The 26201-nt window shown below is 43.5% G+C and overlaps 1 protein-coding gene across 7 annotated transcripts in view; it reads left to right on the top strand.

The window, feature by feature from the left end:
- Nucleotides 1–215: 215 nt before the first annotated feature.
- Nucleotides 216–26201, top strand: part of MTSS1 (MTSS I-BAR domain containing 1) — a 143637-nt gene continuing 117651 nt past the window's right edge. For 6 of the 7 annotated variants that reach the window (XM_069731879.1, XM_069731876.1, XM_069731875.1 and 3 more), the window contains exon 1: nucleotides 232–664. In XM_069731879.1, the coding sequence (XP_069587980.1) occupies nucleotides 593–664 (72 nt within the window). In that variant the 5' untranslated portion in view covers nucleotides 232–592. Of the gene's footprint in view, nucleotides 665–26201 lie in introns of all 7 variants that reach the window. The other variant, XM_069731873.1, reaches the window with a different exon arrangement.

The raw sequence follows: 26201 nt of genomic DNA, 5'->3' as shown, positions 1-26201 counted from the left end.
AATATAAACAGTATAATGTAATATAATAGCATATAATGTAATATAATACATAATCCAGTATTTGGCGCCAGCCCCCTGCAGCAGGTTGATACATTGCAGCCTCCGTGCAACCAGTGGAGGCGCCGCAGACACAGCGGTGCAGGTGACCGTTCCTCGGGGATTCCAGCAGGGGGCGCCGGTGCGGGTCCCATTCTCCAGACGGAAGGGGAAGAGCCAGGCGGCGGCGCAGGCAGTGCAGCGCTGACAGGGAAGGCTGGTGCCGCAGCTGCAGTCTCCTCCGCAGATCTCACTGCTCTCTGATCTCTCTCACTCCCTGAATAATCCTCTGGATCTCTGCTATGTCCTGCAATGGATCCTGCACTGGGGGGTGATCCTGAGCCAGTGAGCTGCCTGCAGAAGGCTTTGTAGCTGGGGGTCTGCACAGCCCATCCCTTTCCTTGGCTTCTCCTGTGAATACAAAGATTGCAAATAGGAGACTCTTGTCCTACAAGGGGGGGATCTGCTGCCGATCTAGAGGGATCCCGCCTGCTGCCGATCTGCTGGATTTACCTCGCTCCTGTGCTTGGTGTGTGGATTGATCCCATCCTGAAACATGGAGGCTGTGATAGAGAAGGAGTGCAGTGCCCTGGGGGGTCTGTTCCAGACCATTATCAGTGACATGAAGGTAAGAGCAGAGCCGGGGGGATGGAGCACTATCTGTGCCAGGTCCTGGAGATGCCGAAATCTGCCCGATCTGGTTGATGACGGTCGGCTGCTCTGACAATCGCTGATCGCACCGGCTGCAAATTGTGCAGGAAAAAAATCTTCACATCATAGACAGATATTTGCCAGATTGGGGGTAAAGCTTTGTGTGTAGTCGGGTCGGGCATGACACCTGATGTTTTCTGGCACCGACCTAATCTCCCATCTAACCACTGATAATATTGGGGTCCTGTGCACCAGGGGGGCAGTTCTCAGCAATTCTTCCCATCCTGGCACCCGATAGTAGGGGTGGGGGGCTGCCCATTGTGTCTGTGCTGCCAGCTCCACACTAACAGCTGATCAAATTCTCCCCTGGGGGGCAGTAAACAGGTGTGGAGACCAGAGGTGTGCACAGATGGGGGTCTCCCTCCTTAGAGGGGCTCTTTTCCTGCATTCCATCTCCTTTATATTATTATTTTGTTTATTTTTTGGAGGGTCACCTTGATTTTGGCCTCTGACTGCTATATGGATTCCCTCGGTTAACCCCTTAGGTGCTGACGCCTTGTGCTGTATCTAGGTGAGAGGCTGGCACCTGACCGCCAATCCCCGTTTATTTGTCGCCCCCCTCCCCATGTGACTCCACGTATTGGGGGGCTGGACTGGATTCATGTTGCTATGGAGTGAGGAATCTGCAGCATTGGTAATAAAGGGTCGTATATAAGGGAGCCCTATAGAGGGTGGTCGGCACGGCGCCTGTCTCCAGAGAGAGCGTATACATTATATGTCTTTGTATTTTATTATTTTGTTATTTTGCGGTTTAGCGTTTCTCGGCTGATCTGTAGGTAAATCCTCTGTGTACAGGACACAAGTGTTCTTTGTGTGTCAGTGTGCTCCGCCATCGGTCACACCAGAGAACCTGTCACCGCAGATCAGTCCTGGATATTCCTCTGCTCTATGTACCTTGCTAAGAACTGAAGCATTCCGCTCTTTCTTTGTTGGGCTGATGTATTAGGCTCTGTTCACACCTGTGCTTCATTGTTTCTGGTTTTACCTCACTTGTTGGTGAACAGAATTCCATTTTATGATGCAGTATTACAGCTGATCGGAAAAAAAGGTTTATAGCTATATATTACACACATACGCACGCGCACACGCACACACACATATATATACACGCATACACACATATATATACACATACATATATATATATATATATATATATATATATATATATATATTCTAGAATACCCGATGTGTTAGAATCGGGCCATCATCTAGTATTTAATATTTGTCTACTCTTCTCTCACGCTACCCTTCCCTCTCTGCTTACCGTTCTGTCTATCCTCCTCTCTCTACTTACCCTTCTCTCTCTACTTACCCTTCCCCCTCTCTGCCTATCCTCTTTCTCTCTCTGCTTATCCTTCTCTCTCTGTCTGCCTATCCTCTCTCTTTCACTGTCTGCCTATCCTTCTCTCTCTCTCTGCCTATCCTTCTCTCTCTCTGCCTATCCTTCTCTCTCTCTCTGCCTATCCTTCTCTCTCTTTGCCTATCCTCTCTCTCTCTCTGCCTATCCTTCTCTCTCTCTGCCTATCCTTCTCTCTCTCTGCCTATCTTTCTCTCTCTGCCTATCCTTCTCTCTCTGCCTATCCTTCTCTCTCTGCCTATCCTTCTCTCTCTGCCTATCCTTCTCTCTCTGCCTATCCTTCTCTCTCTGCCTATTCTTCTCTCTCTGCCTATCCTTCTCTCTCTGCCTATCCTTCTCTCTCTCTGCCTATCCTCTCTCTCTCTCTGCCTATCCTTCTCTCTCTCTGCCTATCCTTCTCTCTCTCTGCCTATCTTTCTCTCTCTGCCTATCCTTCTCTCTCTGCCTATCCTTCTCTCTCTGCCTATCCTTCTCTCTCTGCCTATCCTTCTCTCTCTGCCTATCCTTCTCTCTCTGCCTATCCTTCTCTCTCTGCCTATCCTTCTCTCTCTGCCTATCCTTCTCTCTCTGCCTATCCTTCTCTCTCTGCCTATCCTTCTCTCTCTGCCTATCCTTCTCTCTCTGCCTATCCTTCTCTCTCTGCCTATCCTTCTCTCTCTGCCTATCATCTATTATCTATCTATTATCTTTCTATCTATTATTTTTCTATTATCTATCTATCTATCTATCTATCTATTATCTATTTAGCTATCTATTATCTATGTATTATCTATTTATCTATCTTTCTCCTGTTCAGTGTAAGTACCTGGATTAGGGAGTATTTTACATCACTTTGCTACAAATTGGATTAGGAGATAATAGTCTGCTTGGATAATATGAACTCCTTGGTGACGTTAAATATCCGTGCATTTTTAATGTTTGTAAGATTCTTAATTCATAAAACATTCCTGTAGTAGCCTTGGGAGTAATAATGGATTCCTGATTGATCCTCTCCTCTGTGTGTACATTTTCTTCATGTTTCGTAGTTATCCGGTACAAAGTGATGCATCACACAGTCATATCTGCTAAGAAGGAGACCGAGGTGATGGTTGGGTCTCCCGTCTTGAGTTTCTTTGCCCAAAAATTATCAAAGTGTAGAAGAACTGCAACTTCTTGGTAATGTTCAGGGCTTTTGATCACTACATAAGAAGTTGTCACCTATACAGCTATCCACAGGAGGTAACTTCTAGATCAATGGGTGTGTGACTACTGAGAACCCAACTGATCCACTGATGATGGTGACTGGTGGGGTTCTCGTTCATCTATAGAAGTTATCTACCATGAATACGGTAAGTAATGGCTTTTTACCTCTTTAAATATGGACGTTCCTGTGATGAACGCATTTCTATATCTCTGGAACCAGTTAAGCCCAAACTGTTTTGGGCGCTCTTGTGCTCATGAATAGTTATGGACAGAGGCCACTCGGGCGTGTGGTGGTAGTTAAGGGACCTCACGTTATGAGTCAGATTGGAGACCTGTTGGCAGTGAGGACCTGACCCTTCCTTCTACAATGAGAGCGCGTAGAACTATCTGATTACAATGTATTTTCTCAGTTTTACGCCAACAATTTGTATAAAGTGCTCATAATTGGGTTTTCCATTGAGGCAGTGGGTTTTCCACTTAACACTCTTGTGTGGGTGCAATTAGTTAATTATGAATTACATCCTTTCTCTTCTTCGCTTGTCTCACACGTGGTCATGCATGAAGATGGGGCACATGTACGTGGCTGAGCCAGCTCTGTACTTACGGGCGTTGGAAACAGTGGTGCAACATTGGGGGTAAGGTGGGGTTGCAGTAACAGAATCCTTTTTTGCAAAAAAAATAAAAAAATTTTCCGCCAGACTGCAGTGTGCGTGCCTCGGACGTCCGACTGGATGCCTCGGATCTCTGGGTGAGCGCCACTTTGAAATGAATCGGTATCACTATGATACTAATCTAGTTGGATCCTGTGATCGAGCAGGGAGGCAATGGCGAGTCGCCGCATCCTCCGTCCTCTAGGTCACAGGCTGCTGTAGGTTTTCTGTCTACAGGACATCAGTGTCCCCGCGGGGGGCAGGCCAAGGAATGACATCACTCCATTGCTCTTCTTGTGCCGGCCCATGCTGTGTGCTGGGGAGAAGAGGATTGGATCACTTGGATTAGGTGAATATCAACAACTAGATGGTGGCCCGATTCTAACGCATCGGGTATTCTAGAATATGTACGACACAACTTGTTCAGTAAACGTAGCATATAGCACAGCTACGTAGTATATAACACAGTCACATAGCATATAGCACAGCCACTTAGCATATAACAGCCCACATAGTATATAGCACAGCCACGTAGCATATAGCACAGCTACGAAGTATATAACACAGCCACGTAGCATATAACACAGCCCACATAGCATATAGCACAGCCAGGTAGTATATAACACAGCCACGTAGTATATAACACAGCCCACATAGCATATAGCACAGCCATGTAGTATAGCACAGCCACGTAGCATAGAGCACAGCTACGTAGTATATAATATAGCCACATAGCATATAGCACAGCCACGTAGTATATAGCACAGCCACGTAGCATATAACAGCCCACTGAGGATATAGTACAGCCACGTAGCATAGAGCACAGCTACGTAGTATATAATATAGCCACATAGCATATAGCACAGCCACGTAGTATATAGCACAGCCACGTAGCATATAACAGCCCACTGAGGATATAGCACAGACACGTAGCATATAGCACAGCCCACGTAGCATATAGCACAGCCCACGTAGCAAATAACACAGCCCACGTAGCATATAACACAGCCCACGTAGCATATAACAGCCCATGTAGTATATAGCACAATCAACGTAGTATATAGTACAGTCCATGTAGTATATAGCACAGCCATGTAGTATATAGCACAGCCATGTAGTATATAGCACAGCCACGTTGTATATAGCACAGCCACGTAGTATATAGCACAACCACGTAGCATATAACAGCCCACATAGCATATAACAGCCCACGTAGCATATAACAGCCCACGTAGTATATAGCCAGCCACGTAGTATATAGCACAATCAACGTAGTATATAGTACAGTCCACGTAGTATATAGCACAGTCTACGTAGTGTATAGCACAGTCCACGTAGTTTATAGCACAGGCACAGCCCACTTAGTTTATAGCACAGGCACAGCCCACTTAGTGTATAGTACAGGCACAGCCCACTTAGTGTATAGCACAGGCACAGCCCACTTAGTGTATAACACAGGCACAGTCCACGTAGTGTATAGCACAGTCCACGTAGTGTATAGCACAGTCCACGTAGTGTATAGCACAGGCACAGCCCACATAGTGTATAGCACAGGCACAGCCCACATAGTGTATAGCACAGGCACAGCCCACGTAGTGTATAGCACAGCCACGTAGTATATAGTGTGGGCACCATATCCCTGTTAAAAAAATAATTAAAATAAAGTTATATGCTCACCTTCCGGCGGCCCCCGGATCCAGCCCAGGAGTTAGCGATGCTCTCACCAGGTCCGTTCCCAGTGATGCTTTGCGGCAATAATAACCCGTGATGATGTAGCGGTCTCACGTGATCCTACGTCATCTGGGGTTATTTCGCAAAGCATTACTGGGAACGGAGCTGCCGAGAGCATCGCGAGGATGGGGAAGACTTTAGGGGACGCCGGAAGGTGAGAATAGCATGATTTTTTTTTTTTATTATTTTTAACATTATATCTGTTTACTATTGAGGCTGCATAGGCAGCCTCAATAGTAAAGCCTGTCGCTAATGGTCGCGGCCGGTCGGGATTTCCGTTACAAACAGACGGAAATGGACCTTAGACAATTATATATATATATATATTAGATGGTGGCCCGATTCTAACGCATTGGGTGTTCTAGAATATGCATGTCCACGTAGTATATTGCACAGCCCACGTAGTATATTGCACAGTCCACGTAGTATATTGCACAGCCCACGTAGTATATTGCACAGCCCACGTAGTATATTGCACAGCCCACGTAGTATATTGCACAGCCCACGTAGTATATTGCACAGCCCACGTAGTATATTGCACAGCCCACGTAGTATATTGCACAGCCCACGTAGTATATTGCCCGCCCACGTAGTATATTGCCCAGCCACGTAGTATACAGCACAGAGCCGTGTACCAGTTACGTAGTATATTGCCCATCCACGTATGTCACAGGTTAAAAAATAGAAAAATAAACATATACTCACCTTCCGAGGGCCACTTTTAGTTCGATCACATGACCGTGATGTCATGGCAGGTCCTAAGTTCTCCCATACCACCGGAACCTGCCGCTTGCATGGAGCGTAGCGAGGAACGGGAAAGGCGGCAGAAGGTGAGTATATAATGATTTTTTAAAATTATTTTTAACATTAGATGTTTTTACTATTGACGCTGCATAGGCAGCATCAATAGTAAAAACTTGGTCACACAGGGTTAATAGCAGCGGTAACTGAGTGCGTTACCCGCGGCATAACGTGGTCCGTTACCACCGGCATAAACCCTGTGTGAGCGGTGACCGGGAGGGGAGTATGCGGGCGCCGGGCACTGACTGCGGGGAGTAAGGAGCGGCCATTTTCCTCCGGACTATGCCCGTCGCTGATTGGTCGCGGCAATGATCTGTGGGCGTTTTGCCACGACCAGTCAACGACTTGGATTCCATGACAGACAGAGGCCGCGACCAATGAATATCTGTGACAGACAGAAGGACAGACAGACAGACGGAAGTGACCCTTAGACAATTATATAGTAGATATATAGATTTAGGGTTGGCACAAAGGTGGCACTTTTGATTTCTTAAAGGTGAATTCCGGAGGAATTATTTGTTTGAAGGGTACATTTGGGCATTAATACTGCAATTGGTTCCAGGACACTTGCCTTGACCCAAGAGCTGGCAACCTGCGCAGGCTGCGCTACTCTAGTGTAGGCACTTTTCCTGCTGCGATATGGGGTCTACATTGCTGCATTATTCCCCTCTACTAGTAATAAGTCACAATTTTGACATTTTTCAACCGTAAAATACTTCAGGAAATGCTTTTTTTTTTTTTCTTTTCTTCCTTTTGATGCAGTTTTTTGATTGGACAGTTTTGGAGTGGATTCCATCGTGATCCTCTTCAAAAACGTGGTTTGACCTTTTATATTTTCCCACCAGACGCTTTTCAATAATATGTTCGAGTCCCCGCGGCTGCATGTCTCGTGGCTGTTCGATAAGCTGCATGTGTTGTGGTTGTCGAACAGCCGCGAGACCTGCAGCTGCGGGGACTCGAACATGCAGAAGACACTCTGTTAGCACCCGAGCATGCTCAGATAACACCTTACCCCAGCACATTCGCGCATCACTGCTTTCCACGCATTTTTTTAAGCTGTTTTTAGGTGGAATTTCGATCCAGTCCCCCCCAAAAAAACCTCTCCATATGAACCTAGGCATAGTTATATCTGCCATGAATGGGTGCTGGATAATACTCCTCTCGGGGAACAGTAGGACGGTGAGTTTAGCTTTGAACCTAAATAGAGAAGAGAACCTCATAAACGATGAGCTCCAGATTAGGGAACATGTGGTTTTCAGACTTCGCCTGATGCAACGTTTGCTTTGTAGAGATGTTTACGTCTGATATCGGCGTGCCCATCTGTATTTGCTTTTCGCCACGTGTATATACAGTGTTCGTGGAGGAAAACCCCGCGTAGGTGTCTGGTCTGTGATGTCACCATAAAATCTGCCCCCCTCCAGGGGATGACCAGCCACGTCAATAGGTGCGGCCTTTACAACTTCCTACGCTACGCTGTCGACGCTTATTTATCAGCAGTGACTGGTAGCTTTATAGCGACTTCATGGAGGAGAATTTGCAGCCCCAAAATTTATTAGTAAGGTAATTTTCAAGGTTTTACATACATGATATGATCCCAATTTTTTTTTTTTTTTTTGCACACTACAAAATTATGTTGGCTTTTGTTGCTCCAGTCTGACACTAAAAACAGCATACTAATGTCAGGCAGAAATTGACTATTTCAAGCACGGGTATATTTGGGGACTCGCTATACGTTCAAGGTCCAAAACCTTGGTGATGGGGGATTGGCGAGAGCGGTTATGATGGATTATGGCCCTAAAATAATAAGTAAATATCAGATGTAGCAGAGTCTTGTCTGAAAGCGAGGGATGCAATTAAAGGGCCCTGTTATTGTTTGCGGGTCAGAAAGGTCGCCCTTGTTATTCCAAGGTTCCCTGTTACAGATCTGCTGAAATCTAAGCCCCTTGTGTTGGGAGACCTGGACCTCTACGTGTTTATTTAGGTTTACATCCCTTACAATGGGGCGTTACATTTTTCCTTCCCTTTTTAATTTTTTAGTTTTTTTTTTGTGTATCAGAAAAATACGACATCCTAACATGTGCACGAACCGGGACGTGTTCAAAAAGGCGCCTTCCTGAACATATTATGTGGCTTCTCTTGTTATTGTGGTGGCGGTGGTGCAATAATAGAAATAATAATAAATATTTATATTCCACCCACGCTGGCCACAGATCTGTGCAATCGAGGAAGCAATAAACGTGCAAAATAACATGAGAAAGGGGTGAGGGAAGGGGCAGATAAGGCTTTATTGTGATTTTTTTTTTTGTTTGCATTTAAAGGGAATCTTTCAGCAGATATTTTGCTATTTTATCTGCGAGAATCATGATGTAGGGGCTGAGATACTGATTCCAGCGATGTGTCACTTGCTGTCATTTTCATAGAATCATAGTTTTCTCTGCTGTAGCAGAACTCGGAATGCTGAGCCTTGTATGACTGACTCCGCCCACTCCATTGATTGGCTGCTTACTGTGTACACGGTATATTGACAGAATGCTGCCAATCGGTGGTAGGGCGTGGTTGGACCAAGAGGCCCCAGACTAGTTGTCCTGTAGTGATAATCTTCTGCTGATAAAACACTGATTTTATTGAAACTGCAATACGCTGCCTAGTAAGTGACACATCGCTGACCTCAGGGTTTCTTTGCCTTCATCATGCTGCTCTCAGATTACATAGCAAAAATCTGCTCACAGATTCCCTTTAAGCCACAAGTCCTGGACTTGGCCATGTTGATATAAGACAGTGCTGATGCTAGGTTCCTCCAACAACTGCCATCATCATACAGTCAGCAATGCCGACCTGTCGAAGTTGCAGCACGATGGCTCAGAGGTTGAAGTGGAAGGTTTGCCCAAACTGGTACTCGGGTATTTTCTGCTTGTTCAAATGTGCCGTAAGAATTAGCGACCATGTAACTGGGGTCACCCCTGTATTATTATTATTATTATTTATTATTATAGCGTCATTTATTCCATGGCGCTTTACATGTGATGAGGGGTATACATAATAAAAACAAGTACAATAATCTTGAACAATACAAGTCACAACTGGTGCAGGAGGAGTGAGGACCCTGCCCGCGAAGGCTCACAATCTACAAGGCATGGGTGAGGATACAGTAGGTGAGGATAGAGCTGGTCATGCAGCGGTTTGGTCGATCGGTGGTTACTGCAGGTTGTAGGCTTGTCGGAAGAGGTGGGTCTTCAGGTTCTTTTCGAAGGTTTCGATGGTAGGCGAGAGAGCTGTATCTCAGGGCGTCTGTGAAATATCCACAATACTCGTCTGGTTCTCACCATGGAGCCGCGGTTGTGACGCTGGCCAGGATAACACATGATGGGCGTCCTACATTTGGTATGTAAACCACACATACGTGTTCTCGCCGGCCCACGGCATTCTTTACGACCCACATGTCCTCCGCAGGTGCTCTTGGTGCATTTCACATAGGGGTTGCTGGGAGTACCTGTGGCCTCCTAACACAACTTTTAGGTGGCCCCCAACTTTCTGGATAAAGAAATGATGATCACAAGACCCATAACTTTCAGTAGAGCGATGAGGGTCCCCTCTTCCCAATATGTTTGAGCCCTTCCTTTAGGGCATCTAATTTTGAGGTTCTCATCCCTTTAGGTGTTTTTTTTGGGGTGGTTCAGTGTGACAATGTGGCCCTGGGATCAGAAAAGGTCATCCATCCCAGCTACCATCTATTAAAGGGCCAGCGTGGCCACATAATCACAGCTCAGACGCCTCGTGTTTGTTCTTCTTTTGTCGGCTTAATAATAAACCTAAAAGATGGGCTGATTAAATACAGCCGGGGAACAAGAGCCGCCCGTCTCGGGCTGCACGCAGAGCGTATGCCAACACAAATTTGATAGTGGGAGGGTAAGACGGGGGTCACGTCAGGCCTTTTCTTACATCTGCTGGATTGTTTACTTAGCCCCCCTCCTCCATGTCTATTAATTGTGACGGATTTAATTATGGCTTTAAAAAGGGAGGGAGCCGGGTTGGCTGATCCTAACGCTTATTGCAGCTCGGGCAATTTCACTGACAAGTCGAATTTCGCAAAGATGTCAGAGTCCGTCCTCTCCAACTCTAATAGGGCTACCGTTGAGTTTATTGGCTACCAAATCCATGCCAAACCGGCAGCCGTAAATATTTTGGCCCCAGATGCCTCTACAGCCAAAGTCGGCAATAGAAATCACCCACGAATAACATACAGCAAAATTAGACCCCCTCATTCATCTTGGTTGTCCTCCACCTGTAGCGTTGACCGTAGTTCTTTTTTTTAACTTGTTTGTCTCAAATTCCCGAATGTGTAAAAACGGGCAACTTTACTTTCCACCACCAAAATTTGTCACCATTCTCAAGAAGGAGAGTATTTTAATTTCCTGGTTTACTGGGTGTCCCCTGGGTCACTGGCCACCGCTGAAGACTATCAGAGGTAGCCGGTTCCTAGGCATGAAGCGCACCCTTGCAAGCTCTTTCCAATGAAGCTTTCGAGTGTTGCTCTGAAGCTTGCCAGCTTGATAGCTCCCGCCAGCTCCAGTGCCCCTGCTTGCAGCTTGGCAGAACGCAGAGTTTGGCCCGGCGGTGCAGCCATGCTTCTGGTCCAAACTGTCAATCATCAGGAACGCTCGGCTCTTACGCTTTTACTCCCGTTAGGATGGAGCGGTAGTGCACATGCTTCACTGACGCTCTATTCATTCTCTATGGGACTCCCGTAAAAAAGTTGAGCGCCGTGATAGTTGCAATCCAACAGGGGTAAAAGTGCCCCATTCTGCCGATCAGTTTGGGTCCCAGTGGTCGGACCACCTCTGATTAATACTTTTTCACCTTTCCTGTGGATGGGTGATATCTTGTTTGCATTTGGCAACTCCTTGAACCTTTGTTCCCCGGGATAATGGGCCATGGCCTGTGGTTTCCATCAGCGGTGTATTTCCCTCTTGGCATCAGTCATGTTAGTTAGGCAGATATTTTAAAGAAAACCCCAAAATTTTGCCTTTATTTTTCCCCAAATTTTCCTTTTTCAGAATTCAAAAATTTGCAGTGGCTTAACCTGTAGGACCAGGGCCGGTGTCAGCACCCGGCGTACCCGGGCAAGTGCCGGGGCCCTGGTGAGATGGGGGGGCCCATTCAGGGCCGACGTTAGGGGCAGGCAGCTGCCAGTGCCTAGGACCACCGGGAGGGTGAGCAGTCGGGGGCTGTCTAATTATACTCACCTACCTACTCCTGGCGGCTGGCGCGGTCCCTACAGGTCCCTGGCTCCCCAGCTTCTTCCTGTACTGAGCGGTCACATGGTACCGCTCATTACAGTGATGAATATGCGGCACCACCTCCCATAGAGGTGGAGCCGCATATTCATTAATGTAATGAGCGGTAACGGTGACCGCTCAATACAGGAAGAAGTTGCCGCTCCGGGAAGCAGGGACTTCACCGTGCCAGGAGCAGGTGAGTATACAGGGAGGGGAGCGCTGCGCGTTAGTCACCTGCTCCTCGTCCCAGCCGCCGCTCCGCCTCCATCAGAGGGCGCGGTGACGTGGTTAGTGCGCGCCCTCTGCCTGGCGTCAGTGCAGAAGACCCTGAAGAAGATGGAGCGGCGGCTGGAACGAGGACAGGTGAATATTGAAAGTGCTGGGGGCCTGAGCGACGGAGAGGTGAGTATGTGATTTTTTTTTTTTGTATCGCAGCAACAGCAAATGGGGCAAGTGTTTGTATGGAGCATCTTATGGGGCCATAACGTTTGTGCAGCATTATATGGGGCAAGTGTCTATATGGGGCCATAACGTTTGTGCAGCATTATATGGGGCAAGTGTCTATATGGGGCCATAACGTTTGTGCAGCACTATATGGGGCAAGTGTCTGTATGGAGCATCTTATGGGGCAATAACGTTTGTGCAGCACAATATGGGGCAAGTGTCTCTATATACTACATGGCTGTTCTATATACTACGTGGACTGTTATATGCTTCGTGGGCTGTGCTATATACTAGATGGCTGTTCTATATACTACGTGGGCCATGTTATATACTATGTGGCTGTGCTATATACTATATGGGCTGTTATATGCTACGTGGGCTGTGCTATGTACTACGTGGCTGTGTTATATGCTACGTGGCTGTGCTATATACTTCGTGGGCTGTGTTATATACTACATGGCTGTTTTTATATGCGATCATGAATCGTGGTATGTGTTAAAGGGGGGGCCCACTGAGACTCTTTCGCCCGGGGCCCTCAAAAACCTGGAGCCGGCCCTGTGTAGGACACTGCGATATTTCAGAATTATAATAAGAGTCATACCAGTACATTGAGTACTTGGACCTGGTTTTTGTGATATTTCATTGAATGTGGTCTGTCGGTAGTCCTAGACTAGAACTAAACCTGGCAGCGTCACCACATCTGGATCTGTTGGCGTGGCTTATATATTCCATCATCCTTCTCGAGAACCGCCATATCTATAATGGTTGTGTTTGGAGAGTTGTGAATTTCGGCACACAACATGTGAACTATGCAGTAACTTAATGTCTTGCTTGTTTGCTTTAATGTTCCGGTGATAAATCTGCTGTTACAATTGGTCTTCATGGGTAGAATGGCAACTGCCCAATTTATTCTTTTGACCAAGAAAATTAGCGGAGAACATCCTTCAGACTATATAATTCCTGAGGCGTCTCATGATGTCTCCTCGGTCTATCATGTAACTGTCATGACGGCAAGTGATGTCAAATCCATTACCGCTTCGAAACCTTAGAAGCAACGTCCTACAGGAGTTTCGGAACTGTAGAGGGAAAGCCGGGTATAAACCGGCACCGCCTCCGGGACTGAAGCCGAAAGCAGCCGGGGAGAATAAAGTTCATTGTCTCCCTGCTGCATTCGGCTGCGTGCAGGCATCGGGCAACATAACACTGTTACCCTGCAGATTAACCCCATGTCTGCAGGTTAATAGCGTGTTTTCTAGTAACAGGTTCCCTTTAAAGGGAAGGTACCGCGTTTGTAGGTCATTAATAAATCACTGTAATGTAGCATAACATGCTGCTATAAGCAAGTTTGAAATGCACGTGAAACAGATTTCATGTGTTATATGAGTTTAAAGAATGCACTGGGGGCTGACATCTTGGTTTTGCAGCAGTAGCAGGGCACTATCAGTGTCAGATTACGGCACCCCATGGACATAGGGTCACTGCCAGTCTATTATCTTCTATCTGTAACATTGCAGCAGCATTAGCAGTGAGCTGGGCACACCTCTGTGGGCTGCACAACTCACTGCTGTAGGTGTGACTAGCTGCCATTTTATTATAGCCCTGTGCTATCTGCCGAGCTCCACTTACTCTCTATCGCAGGACAGAAGAAGCCCTCACTGCTCCTCTGTACTCCAAGCAGGCACACATCCTCTGCTCCTCACACGCTGCCCTGTGTGCTTCTCCTGCTGTGTCTCTGCCTCCCCCTCACACACAGTCCCTGTTATCTCCAGTAAGCTGCATGTTATTCACAAAAAATGTTGCTGAGCCCACTGTGTTCTGCTCCTCTGTAAACAAGCTGTGCCTCTGATGCAGTGACTGCTAGTGATAGTCACACACAAAATGGCGCTGCCCTGTGATGCTGCTCTCCATTCTTACTGTTAGCAGCAAAATTGGGGCAGGAACTGCTGACATCACCATTTCCCTCCCCTTTTGGGTGGTCTAATATTTCTGGGGCAGAGCTGCTAAATCTTACTATAGCTGCTTGAGGTCTAAAACGGAAAATGCTCCCCCTAGTGGTAAATGTGTATATTTGTAGAAAAATATGTAATATTTTTCATATAGAAATGTTTGCAAACAGTGCAAACATTGCATTAATACATTTTAATTAGTATTTTAAGCTTAATTTCACAAAAACACAAAATACAAGAAAACTGGTGGCACCTTCCCTTTAAATATCCATGTATTTTTTGTCAAGTATGGAGTAGTAAGCTCACCTTGAGTAGATTCTAGCTCATTTCTCAGTACAAATAGCACTTATATTCCTGTACATAGGGGCAGTATTATAGTAGTCAGGGGTGTCAAACTGCATTCCTCGAGGGCTGCAAACAGGTCATGTTTTCAGGATTTCCTTGCATTGCACAGGTGATAATTTAATCACCTGCAGAGAATGATTCCAGCACCTTGTGCAATGCTAAGGAAATCTTGAAAACACGCATGGTCTGAGGCCCTCGAGGAATGCAGTTTGACACCCCTGATAGTAGTTATATTCTTGTACATAGGGCAGTATTATAGTAGTTATATTCTTGTACAGAGGAGCAGTATTATAGTAGTTATATTCTTGTACAGAGGAGCAGTATTATAGTAGTTATATTCCTGTACAGAGGGGCAGTATTATAGTAGTTATAGTCTTGTACATAGGGGCAGTATTATAGTAGTTATATTCTTGTATATAGGAGCAGTATTATAGTAGTTATATTCCTGTACATAGGGGCAGTATTATAGTAGTTATATTCTTGTACAGAGGAGCAGTATTATAGTAGTTATATTCTTGTACAGAGGAGCAGTATTATAGTAGTTATATTCCTGTACAGAGGGGCAGTATTATAGTAGTTATAGTCTTGTACATAGGGGCAGTATTATAGTAGTTATATTCTTGTATATAGGAGCAGTATTATAGTAGTTATATTCTTATACATAGGGCAGTATTATAGTAGTTATATTCTTATACATAGGGGCAATATTATAGTAGTTATATTTCTGTACACAGGAGCAGTATTATAGTAGTTATATTCTTATACATAGGGCAGTATTATAGTAGGGGCAGTATTATAGTAGTTATATTCTTGTACATAGGGCAGTATTATGGTAGTTATATTCTTGTACATAGGGCAGTATTATGGTAGTTATATTCTTGTACATAGGAGCAGTATTATAGTAGTTATATTCTTGTACATAGGAGGCAGTATTATAGTAGTTATATTCTTATACATAGGGCAGTATTATAATAGTTAGGGCAGTATTATAGTAGTTATATTCCTGTACATAGGGGCAGTATTATAGTAGTTATATTCTTGTACATAGGGGCAGTATTATAGTAGCTATATTCTTGCACATAGGGGCAGTATTATAGTAGTTATATTCTTGTACATAGGAGGCAGTATTATAGTAGTTATATTCTTATACATAGGGCAGTATTATAGTAGTTAGGGCAGTATTATAGTAGTTATATTCCTGTACATAGGGGCAGTATTATAGTAGTTATATTCTTGTACATAGGGCAGTATTATAGTATTATAGTAGTTATATTCTTGTACATAGGAAGCAGTACTATAGGAGTTATATTCTTGTATATAGGGGGCAGTTTTATAGTAGTTATATTCTTGTACATATGGGGCAGTATTATAGCAGTTATATTCTTGTACATAGGAGCAGTATTATAGCAGTTATATTCTTGTACATAGGGGGCAGTATTAAAGTAGTTATATTCTTGTACATAGGAGTAGTATTATAGTAGTTATATTCTTGTACATAGGAAGCAGTATTATAGTAGTTACCATATATTCTTGTACATAGGGGCAGTATTATAGTAGCTATATTCTTGTACATAGGAGCAGTATTATAGTAGTTATATTCTTGTACATAGGGGCAGTATTATAGTAGCTATATTCTTGTACATAGGAGCAGTATTATAGCAGTTATATTCTTGTACATAAGGGTAGTATTATTGTAGCTATATTCTTGTACATAGGAGCAGTATTATAGTAGTTATATTCTTGTACATAGGGACAGTATTATAGTAGTTATATTCTTGTACATAGGAGCAGTACTATAGTAGTTATATTCTTGTATATAAGGGGCAGTATTATAGTAGTTACTAGATTGTGGCCCGATTATACTAGTTACCGTATATTCTTGTACATAGGGGCAGTATTATAGTAGTTATATTCTTGTACATAGGGTCAGTATTATAGTAGTTATATTCTTGTACATATGGGGCAGTATTATAGCAGTTATATTCTTGTACATAGGGGCAGTATTATAGTAGTTATATTTTTGTACATAGGGGGCAGTATTATAGTAGTTACTAGATTGTGGCCCGATTCTAACGCATCGGGTATTCTAGAATATGCATGTCCCCGTAGTATATGGACAATGATGATTCCAGAATTCGCGGCAGACTGTGCCCGTCGCTGATTGGTCGAGGCCTAGCGGCCTCGACCAATCAAAGATGCGGGATATCCAGGACAGACAGACAGACAGAAAAACCCTTAGACAATTATATATATAGATATTCTTGTACATGGGAAGCAGTATTATAGTAGTTACCGTATGTTCTTGTACATAGGGGCAGTATTATAGTAGTTATATTCTTGTACATAAGGGGCAGTATTATAGTAGTTATATTTTGTACATAGGAGCAGTATTATAGTAGTTATATTCTTGTACATAGGAGCAGTATTATAGTAGTTATATTTTTGTACATAGGAGCAGTATTATAGTAGTTATATTCTTGTACATAAGGGGCAGTATTATAGTAGTTATATTTTTGTACATAGGAAGCAGTATTATAGTAGTTACCGTATATTCTTGTACATGGGCAGTATTATAGTAGTTACCGTATATACTCGAGTATAAGCCGAGATTTTCAGCCCAAATTTTTGGGCTGAAAGTGCCCCCCTCGGCTTATACTCGAGTCACGGTAGCGGTGGGGTCGGCGGGTGAGGGGGTGAGGGCGCTGGGGTATACTTACCTAGTCCCAGCGATCCTCGCGCTGTCCCTGCCGTCCCACGGGCTTCGGCGCTGCAGTTTCTTCCTCTCTTCAGCGGTCACGTGGGACCGCTCATTACAGAAATGAATAAGCGGCTCCACCTCCCATAGGGGCGGAGCCGCTTATTCATTTCTCTAATCAGCGGTCCCACGTGACCGCTGATAGAGAAAGAAGCTGCGGCACCGAAGACAGGAGGGGACAGCGCGAGGATCGCCAGGACTAGGTGAGTATAGCATATTCACCTGTCCTCGTTCCAGCCGCCGGGCGCCGATCCATCTTCCCGGCCGGCGCCTCCATCTTCCCGGCGTCTGCGCTCTCTGACTGTTCAGGCAGAGGGCGCGATGACGCATATAGTGTGCGCGGCGCCCTCTGCCTGATCAGTCAGAGCAGAGACGCCGGGAAGATGGAGGCGCCGGAACGAGACGCCGGGAGCTGCAATCAAGGGAGGTGAGTATGTGTTTTTTTTTCTTTATTGCGGCAGCGGCGGCACAAATTTATGTGGAACATCTATGGGGCACAGTGAACGGTGCAGAGCACCGTATATGGCACAGCACAGCTATGGCGTACAGTGAACGGTGCAGAGCACCGTATATGGCACAGCACAGCTATGGGGCACAGTGAACGGTGCAGAGCACCGTATATGGCACAGCACAGCTATGTATGGGGCACAGTGAACGGTGCAGAGCACCGTATATGGCACAGCACAGCTATGGGGCACAGTGAACGGTGCAGAGCACCGTATATGGCACAGCACAGCTATGGGGCACAGTGAACGGTGCAGAGCACCGTATATGGCACAGCACAGCTATGGGGCACAGTGAACGGTGCAGAGCACCGTATATGGCACAGCACAGCTATGGGGCACAGTGAACGGTGCAGAGCACCGTATATGGCACAGCACAGCTATGTATGGGGCACAGTGAACGGTGCAGAGCACTGTATATGGCACAGCACAGCTATGTATGGGGCACAGTGAACGGTGCAGAGCACCGTATATGGCACAGCACAGCTATGGGGCACAGTGAACGGTGCAGAGCACCGTATATGGCACAGCACAGCTATGGGGCACAGTGAACGGTGCAGAGCACCGTATATGGCACAGCACAGCTATGGGGCACAGTGAACGGTGCAGAGCACCGTATATGGCACAGCACAGCTATGGGGCACAGTGAACGGTGCAGAGCACCGTATATGGCACAGCACAGCTATGTATGGGGCACAGTGAACGGTGCAGAGCACTGTATATGGCACAGCACAGCTATGTATGGGGCACAGTGAACGGTGCAGAGCACTGTATATGGCACAGCACAGCTATGGGGCACAGTGAACGGTGCAGAGCACCGTATATGGCACAGCTATGGGGCACAGTGAACGGTGCAGAGCACCGTATATGGCACAGCACAGCTATGGGGCACAGTGAACGGTGCAGAGCACCGTATATGGCACAGCTATGGGGCACAGTGAACGGTGCAGAGCACCGTATATGGCACATCTATGGGGCACAATGAACGGTGCAGAGCACTATATGGTTCACACCTATGGGGAAATATGAATGGTGCAGAGCACTATATGGTTCACACCTATGGGGAAATATGAACGGTGCAGAGCACTATATGGCACAGCTATGGGGAAATAATGATCTATTTTTATTTTTGAAATTCACCGGTAAATGCTGCATTTCCACCCTAGGCTTATACTCGAGTCAATAAGTTTTCCCAGTTTTTTGTGGCAAAATTAGGGGGGTCGGCTTATACTCGAGTATATACGGTATATTCTTGTACATAGGAAGCAGTATTATAGTAGTTACCGTATGTTCTTGTACATGGTGGCAGTATTATCGTAGTTATATTCTTATACATAGGAGCAGTATTATAGTAGTTATACTATACATAGGGCAGTATTATAGTAGTTGTATTCCTGTACACAGGAGCAGTATTATAGTAGTTATATTCTTGTACATAGGGGCAGTATTATAGTATTTATATTCTTGTACATAGGAGCAGTATTATAGTAGTTATATTCTTGTACAGAGGAGCAGTATTATAGTAGTTATATTCTTGTACAGAGGAGCAGTATTATAGTAGTTATATTCTTGTACATAGGAGCAGTATTATAGTAGTTATATTCTTGTATATAGGAGCAGTATTATAGTAGTTATATTCTTGTACATAGGAAGCAGTACTATAGTGGTTATATTTTTGTACATAGGAGCAGTATTATAGTAGTTATATTCTTGTACATAAGGGGCAGTATTATAGTAGTTATATTTTTGTACATAGGAAGCAGTATTATAGTAGTTACCGTATATTCTTGTACATAGGGGCAGTATTATAGTAGTTATATTTTTGTACATAGGGGCAGTATTATAGTAGTTACCGTATATTCTTGTACATAGGGGCAGTATTATAGTAGTTATATTCTTGTACATAAGGGGCAGTATTATAGTAGTTATATTTTTGTACATAGGGGCAGTATTATAGTAGTTACCGTATATTCTTGTACATAGGGGCAGTATTATAGTAGTTACCGTATGTTCTTGTACATGGTGGCAGTATTATAGTAGTTATATTCTTATACATAGGAGCAGTATTATAGTAGTTATACTATACATAGGGCAGTATTATAGTAGTTGTTGTATTCCTGTACACAGGAGCAGTATTATAGTAGTTATATTCTTGTACATAGGGGCAGTATTATAGTAGTTATATTCTTGTACATAGGGGCAGTATTATAGTAGTTATATTCTTGTACATAGGAGCAGTATTATAGTAGTTATATTCTTGTACAGAGGAGCAGTATTATAGTAGTTATATTCTTGTACATAGGAGCAGCATTATAGTAGTTATATTCTTGTACATATGGGGCAGTATTATAGTAGTTATATTCTTGTACATAGGAGCAGTATTATAGTAGTTATATTCTTGTACATAGGGGCAGTATTATAGTAGTTATATTCTTGTACATAGGAGCAGTATTATAGTAGTTATATTCTTGTACAGAGGAGCAGTATTATAGTAGTTATATTCTTGTACATAGGAGCAGCATTATAGTAGTTATATTCATGTACATATGGGGCAGTATTATAGTAGTTATATTCTTGTACATAGGAGCAGTATTATAGTAGTTATATTCTTGTACATAGGGGCAGTATTATAGTAGTTATATTCTTGTACATATGGGGCAGTATTATAGTAGTTATATTCTTGTACATAGGAGCAGTATTATAGTAGTTACATTCTTGTACATAGGGGCAGTATTATAGTAGTTATATTCTTGTACATAGGGGCAGTATTATAGTAGTTATATTCTTGTACATGGGGCAGTATTATAGTAGTTATATTCTTGTACATAGGAGCAGTATTATAGTAGTTATATTCTTGTACATAGGAGCAGTATTATAGTAGTTATATTCTTGTACATAGGGGCAGTATTATAGTAGTTATAGTCTTGTACATAGGAGCAGTATTATAGTAGTTATATTCTTGTACATAGGGGCAGTATTATAGTAGTTATATTCTTGTACATAGGAGCAGTATTATAGTAGTTATATTCTTGTACATAGGAGCAGTATTATAGTAGTTATATTCTTGTACATAGGGGCAGTATTATAGTAGTTATATTCTTGTACATATGGGGCAGTATTATAGTAGTTATATTCTTGTACATAGGAGCAGTATTATAGTAGTTACATTCTTGTACATAGGGGCAGTATTATAGTAGTTATATTCTTGTACATAGGGGCAGTATTATAGTAGTTATATTCTTGTACATGGGGCAGTATTATAGTAGTTATATTCTTGTACATAGGAGCAGTATTATAGTAGTTATATTCTTGTACATAGGAGCAGTATTATAGTAGTTATATTCTTGTACATAGGGGCAGTATTATAGTAGTTATAGTCTTGTACATAGGAGCAGTATTATAGTAGTTATATTCTTGTACATAGGGGCAGTACTATAGTAGTTATATTCTGGAATTTTGGAGCAGTTTTACCGTTTATTCTTAGCATTATTCACTGTATCATTGACATGCTCATCACTAGTGTCTGGAATATTTTTTTAAGTACCCATCTTTCCATCATATCCATTAATACAATTTCTGGTTTCTGCATGAAGAAGAACAAAGAAAAATGTGTAAAGCTTGTGACCTACAATGTCCCGATGCCGGCTTTGTCTGGTAAGGAGGGGTCTGTTCATGTTCTCAAGTCGAGTTAAATATTTGTCAAGCTCCTTCATTGCTGCGTCCTCCGCTGCGCCGTTGGCCTGTAGAACATTGAGCTGTAACTCGGAGCTGTTTGCACCAATTGTTCTGCTTTTGCTTTTATCAATTTATGGTGAATAGCTCCAATATTGCAGCATGTAATAGTCTGGAATTGGTTTGATTTCAGCTTTCTCCCCCTGTGCCTCCCCGAGTCTCACTGTCCCATGACTGCCATGTTTACTAGGCTAAATCGACTGTGCGGAGAATTGTGTGCAGCAGGGCATGGTGCACATTGAGCAAATGTTTGCAGACAGGCTGTCATTGAAATTACTTGCCGGGCCTATCTGTAATATGGACATTTTGAATACATGCTTTATGGAAATTTTGTTCAGTAGTCACGTTAGTAGGGAAGCTGGGGTGTGCATAGGGTCGGATAGGAACCCATGCTGCCCAAATTGGCGGATATTTCTGGTGTAAGTATAATATGCATGTAATTTAAAGGGTTACTCCTATCCTCACAGCTAGATATATAGTCACGTAGTGCTTGTAAAACAAAGCACTTTTGTAATTTACTGCATGTTTAAATTTGCAGCCGTTCTTGAGATATCAACAGATTCTTTTTTTCTTTAAATCTCGTTGCCTAGGAGACCGACCACCCCTGCTGTCTAGCTTGTAATCACTGTGTTGAAGCTAGCCAGTATTAGGTGAAGGGATTTGGAGGCTTCATTGATCGTAGCCAGCTTCAAAACAGTTCTTTTAAGCTTAATGGAAAGGGGCTTGTAAGCACTGTGCATGTTTTCCTGTCTAGCAGCGGTGGTCGGTTTCCAAGGTACCGATCTGTAAACAGAAGATTAGTGTTAATATCTCAAGAACGGCTGAGAATTTTAAGAAGCAGTAAATTGCAAAGTTGCTCGTATTTACAAGCACTATACAATAATACCCATTTATGAAGATGGGGAAAAAAAACCTTTAAATTTGAGGTTGTATGCACCCGTCCTCATAATGTTGTGTGGATACCGCTTGGATAGTGTAGAGTGAAATTTCACTAATGTGAGAAGACACCGCCCTTCTATATTTCAATACAATTTTTGGGTCAACATCTCAGAGGTTTCAGGTTTTTGGATCATAGCACACATCTGATCCCGTCGTAGTCCGGATCCTTTGGTCTTGAGTTATTACTGATGTTGGATTTGAGTGCTCTTCCAAAAGCAATATTTTACTTGGTTGATCTCTTAGAACAATCGTCTTGTCATTTAGTCACATGAAGTACCTTAACATCAAGGGCTTCGAGATGGGGAAGTTCCATGAATGTGGATTAGAGATGGCAGTATTATATGTCACAGTGGTGCGGTTTTCTTTTTATTACCCATGCAGTGCTATGGCTGAGCACCTGCCCTTGTGGTGGTGAAAGGATCTGGACTTTGTGGATTTTCCCGTGGACTATGTCCTGGTCTTGTAAGATGTTTACTAACTGCTCCTCTCGATGCCGGACAGATCCTATGAACGTTTTATCCGTCTTTTTTAGCGTTTTGAGCTTCTTTCTATGGAAGAATCTAAAGAAGAAGCTAAGCCAATGTAGTTTTTGAAGTGGTCCGACGGGCTCCTCATTTTTTTTCTTTAAGTATCCTTGGCTTTACTGCATTTCAAGCGTCACATCCAACCCCAAAACATGGCCTAAAAATATCTGATTTGATCCTTTTTTAGATGTAGTTGTGATTCACGACGCACTTGGCTTGTTGTGAATCCGTCACACCTAGGACACGCTGTGTTTGTTGCTACTGGCTAGGGTGTGTTTCTCTTTCCTAGCGTGAAATGTCAGCGTCTTTCTTTGCTTTATTTAACACTGTAAATGACCCTTAGCCGTTTGTGTGCCGTAACCGTGCACCTTCACCGAGACCAGATTCATTTTCCCACTTCCTGATGTGTATGTTTCACAAATTATTTAATCTTTACATGTTATTTATATTGGCACATACCAGTGAAAGGTTTGGAGACAGCTGGGCATATAATGTTTTTTATTATTATTCTTATTGGAATGTGCACAATTGTAGATTCAGGCTGAAGGCAGCAAAACCACGAAGGCAATAGTGATGATCGAACGTGCTGGGATAAGGTGTAATCTGAGCAGGGTCGTGTGCGAACCGAGTGATTCCAATAATGTGTTAAACCTTAGATTCCTGACAGTTCCCCCTTTTACTCCGATGACAGGTTTATACCAAAGTGGCCTTCTCTTCAACAACTTCATCAGGCCGTCACCTGAAATTGCTTCTAACAGTCCTGAAGAAGTTCCCAGAAGTGCTGAGGATTTGTTGGCTGCTTTGCCTTCACTCTGCGTCCAAACCCAACTCAACTGGGTTGAGGTTGCGTGATTGTGAAGATCATGTCACCTGACACAGCTTCCATCCAACACCTTCATGGTTCATATAGTCCTTATATATCCTGGGGATGTGTTTTGTGTCATTTATCTCTTGCCACTAAGTCCTAACTAGTTGGTGCCGCATGTAGCTATAGTATGCTGTGGGCGCCATGTTGGCTAAGTGAGCCTTGAATTTGGAATAAATCACCAATAGTGTCACCTGCAAAGCTTCGTCACACACCATCATACCTACTCCTCCATACTTCCCGATGAGCACCACATATGTAGAAACCATCCGCTTACTTTCTCTGTGTCTCAAAAAGACATGGTGTTTGGTACCGAGAATCTCAAATTTTGACTCCGTACAGATTTTCACTGATCTAATGTCCAGTCCTTGTGTTGCTTGGCCCAAATTTTGTCTTTATGGTCCTCAGTAGTGGCTTCAACAGTAAAGGCTTCTCACAATCTCCTCTGGACAGTTTTAAGATATTACTAGTACTGGATATATAATTTATAAGGGCTGTTATCTGAGGAGCTGTCAGTTTGTGGGATCTGAAGCTGGTAACTTTGATGAGCTTATCCTCTGCGGCAGAGGTTATTATTTTTCTTTCTTTCATGGGGCAGTCCTTATGAGATTCAGTTTCGTCATAGAGGCTGATGGTTTTCAAGACTGGGTATTGAATATCTCCAAGGTTTTAGCAGTTTTGCAGATTGACCGACCTTCAAGTCTTAACAGGGGTGTAACGATAGTGGGCTTGTGGGGGAGGGCGGCTCGCCGACGCCTGCATGTATATCAGCTGGATGTGTGTCTGGCCAAAAAAGGTTTACACACTGTATATGTTATAGCAAGAGAGGACAACATATCATCAAAAATATTTATATTAGATCTAACTGGGCTGTATTACCGTAGTGTATTTTTTTTAAGGTTCCGGTTTACATTCCCCATGATAAGGTATCTGCTGTTGTCACAAAATTGAATTAATGTTGAGTAATTTTACAAAGTTTGGAAAAAATTGCAAATCGCAATATGAGAACCGAAATTGCAACAACCTAGGGTGCCCTTTGTGGGTGTATCATTCCCTATCTCTTATGCCAACGTCTTTAGAGTCTGAAGAACATAATTTTAGGCCAGGAGACATTTGGATAAGGAACTTTGTCAAATTGCATCATGATTTTGAGTTTCAATCATGATCCAAAACTAATTACAATTTTTTTTTCTTTAGTCATTCATTTTAATACCTTTTTATGATGCATTTAGGGCAGCCTCCTGCAGCCATGAACCAGAAAGTCCCGACAATCTAGTTCCCACAGGGCCACTATGATGCCAAATTTCTTGAAATTTTGACCAGTTTAGGGTTTGCTAAACCTTTGACTATGAAATCGCATTAATAGTCCCTTGGTGCCAATGCCTGTGAGCCGGTGACCCCCCCCCCCCCCCCACCAGAGAACCATATAGTGCCTTGTGCCCAACTCCGTGTCATGAAGGACCTTAATGGGGTTGTCCACTTTTGGGAACATTTTTCTTTTTATCACTTAAATACATGTGTTTTTTTGGTAAAAAAGGAAAAAAAATCATTTTAGAAATTGGTTTTCATTAAAATTTTTGCATCGTTTTGTCTTCTATGCGTTTAAACAAGCAACATATGTCCTCATAGGTGGACAACCCTTTTGAACAAACATTTACCTTCTTGGCCAAAAATTGGTGGTTACAAAGGTACTTTTTTTTAGAGGGAGAGTTCAGTTTTATCTTTGTGAAAATGTCAGGGTGAAATGTATAATCCATGAGTGAACTGTCATTCAGGGACGAAACGGTTGTCAGACAGAAAGCAGCCATTGTCCCAGGTTCACAGAACAATCTGTTATCGCGCAGAGAGGTTCGCTCCGACCTTTGCAATAATCCTGGTAATTTTTTTTCTTCAGTAATGAAAGAAGCCCCGAGCTTCACAAAGAGGCTACGTGAATTACTCAGATGATGAGGTGGATAAAATTTCTTTTAAAAGGCCTTTGAGTGGGAACGTTTTTTGGAGGCTGATGATTCCCCCTATCACTAACTCGTTCCCAGGTATTCCCCGTCTGCCAAAGACTCCATTTTAAGGGAAACAATAAACCTGAAATTGCTCCTATAACAGGACTACAGACAACTGTGTATGTACAAGTCTCAGAAACTGAAGATGTAGTAATATACTTTGATGTCAGGTTATCTGATTTCACAACCATCAGCCATCTCCAAAAGCTGCTGTAGATACTTCAGATGGTACAATGTTCATTATAGTTAAAGGTCTCCACATAAAGAGGACGCGTCATTTGTCATAAATGTATATATCTTTTTGTACTCATTGTAAAAACCACCATTCTTCTGAATCCGGCAATATTTTACTTTTGTTCCTGCGCCTCTCTGTTCCGGAGATATGGACCTTTCTATTCTGC

The sequence above is a fragment of the Ranitomeya imitator genome, chromosome 6, assembly GCF_032444005.1.
Source record: "Ranitomeya imitator isolate aRanImi1 chromosome 6, aRanImi1.pri, whole genome shotgun sequence".
NCBI lineage: Eukaryota > Metazoa > Chordata > Amphibia > Anura > Dendrobatidae > Ranitomeya > Ranitomeya imitator.
Note: the sequence above shows the minus strand (reverse complement) of the source record. Positions and strands in the feature narration are given on the sequence as shown.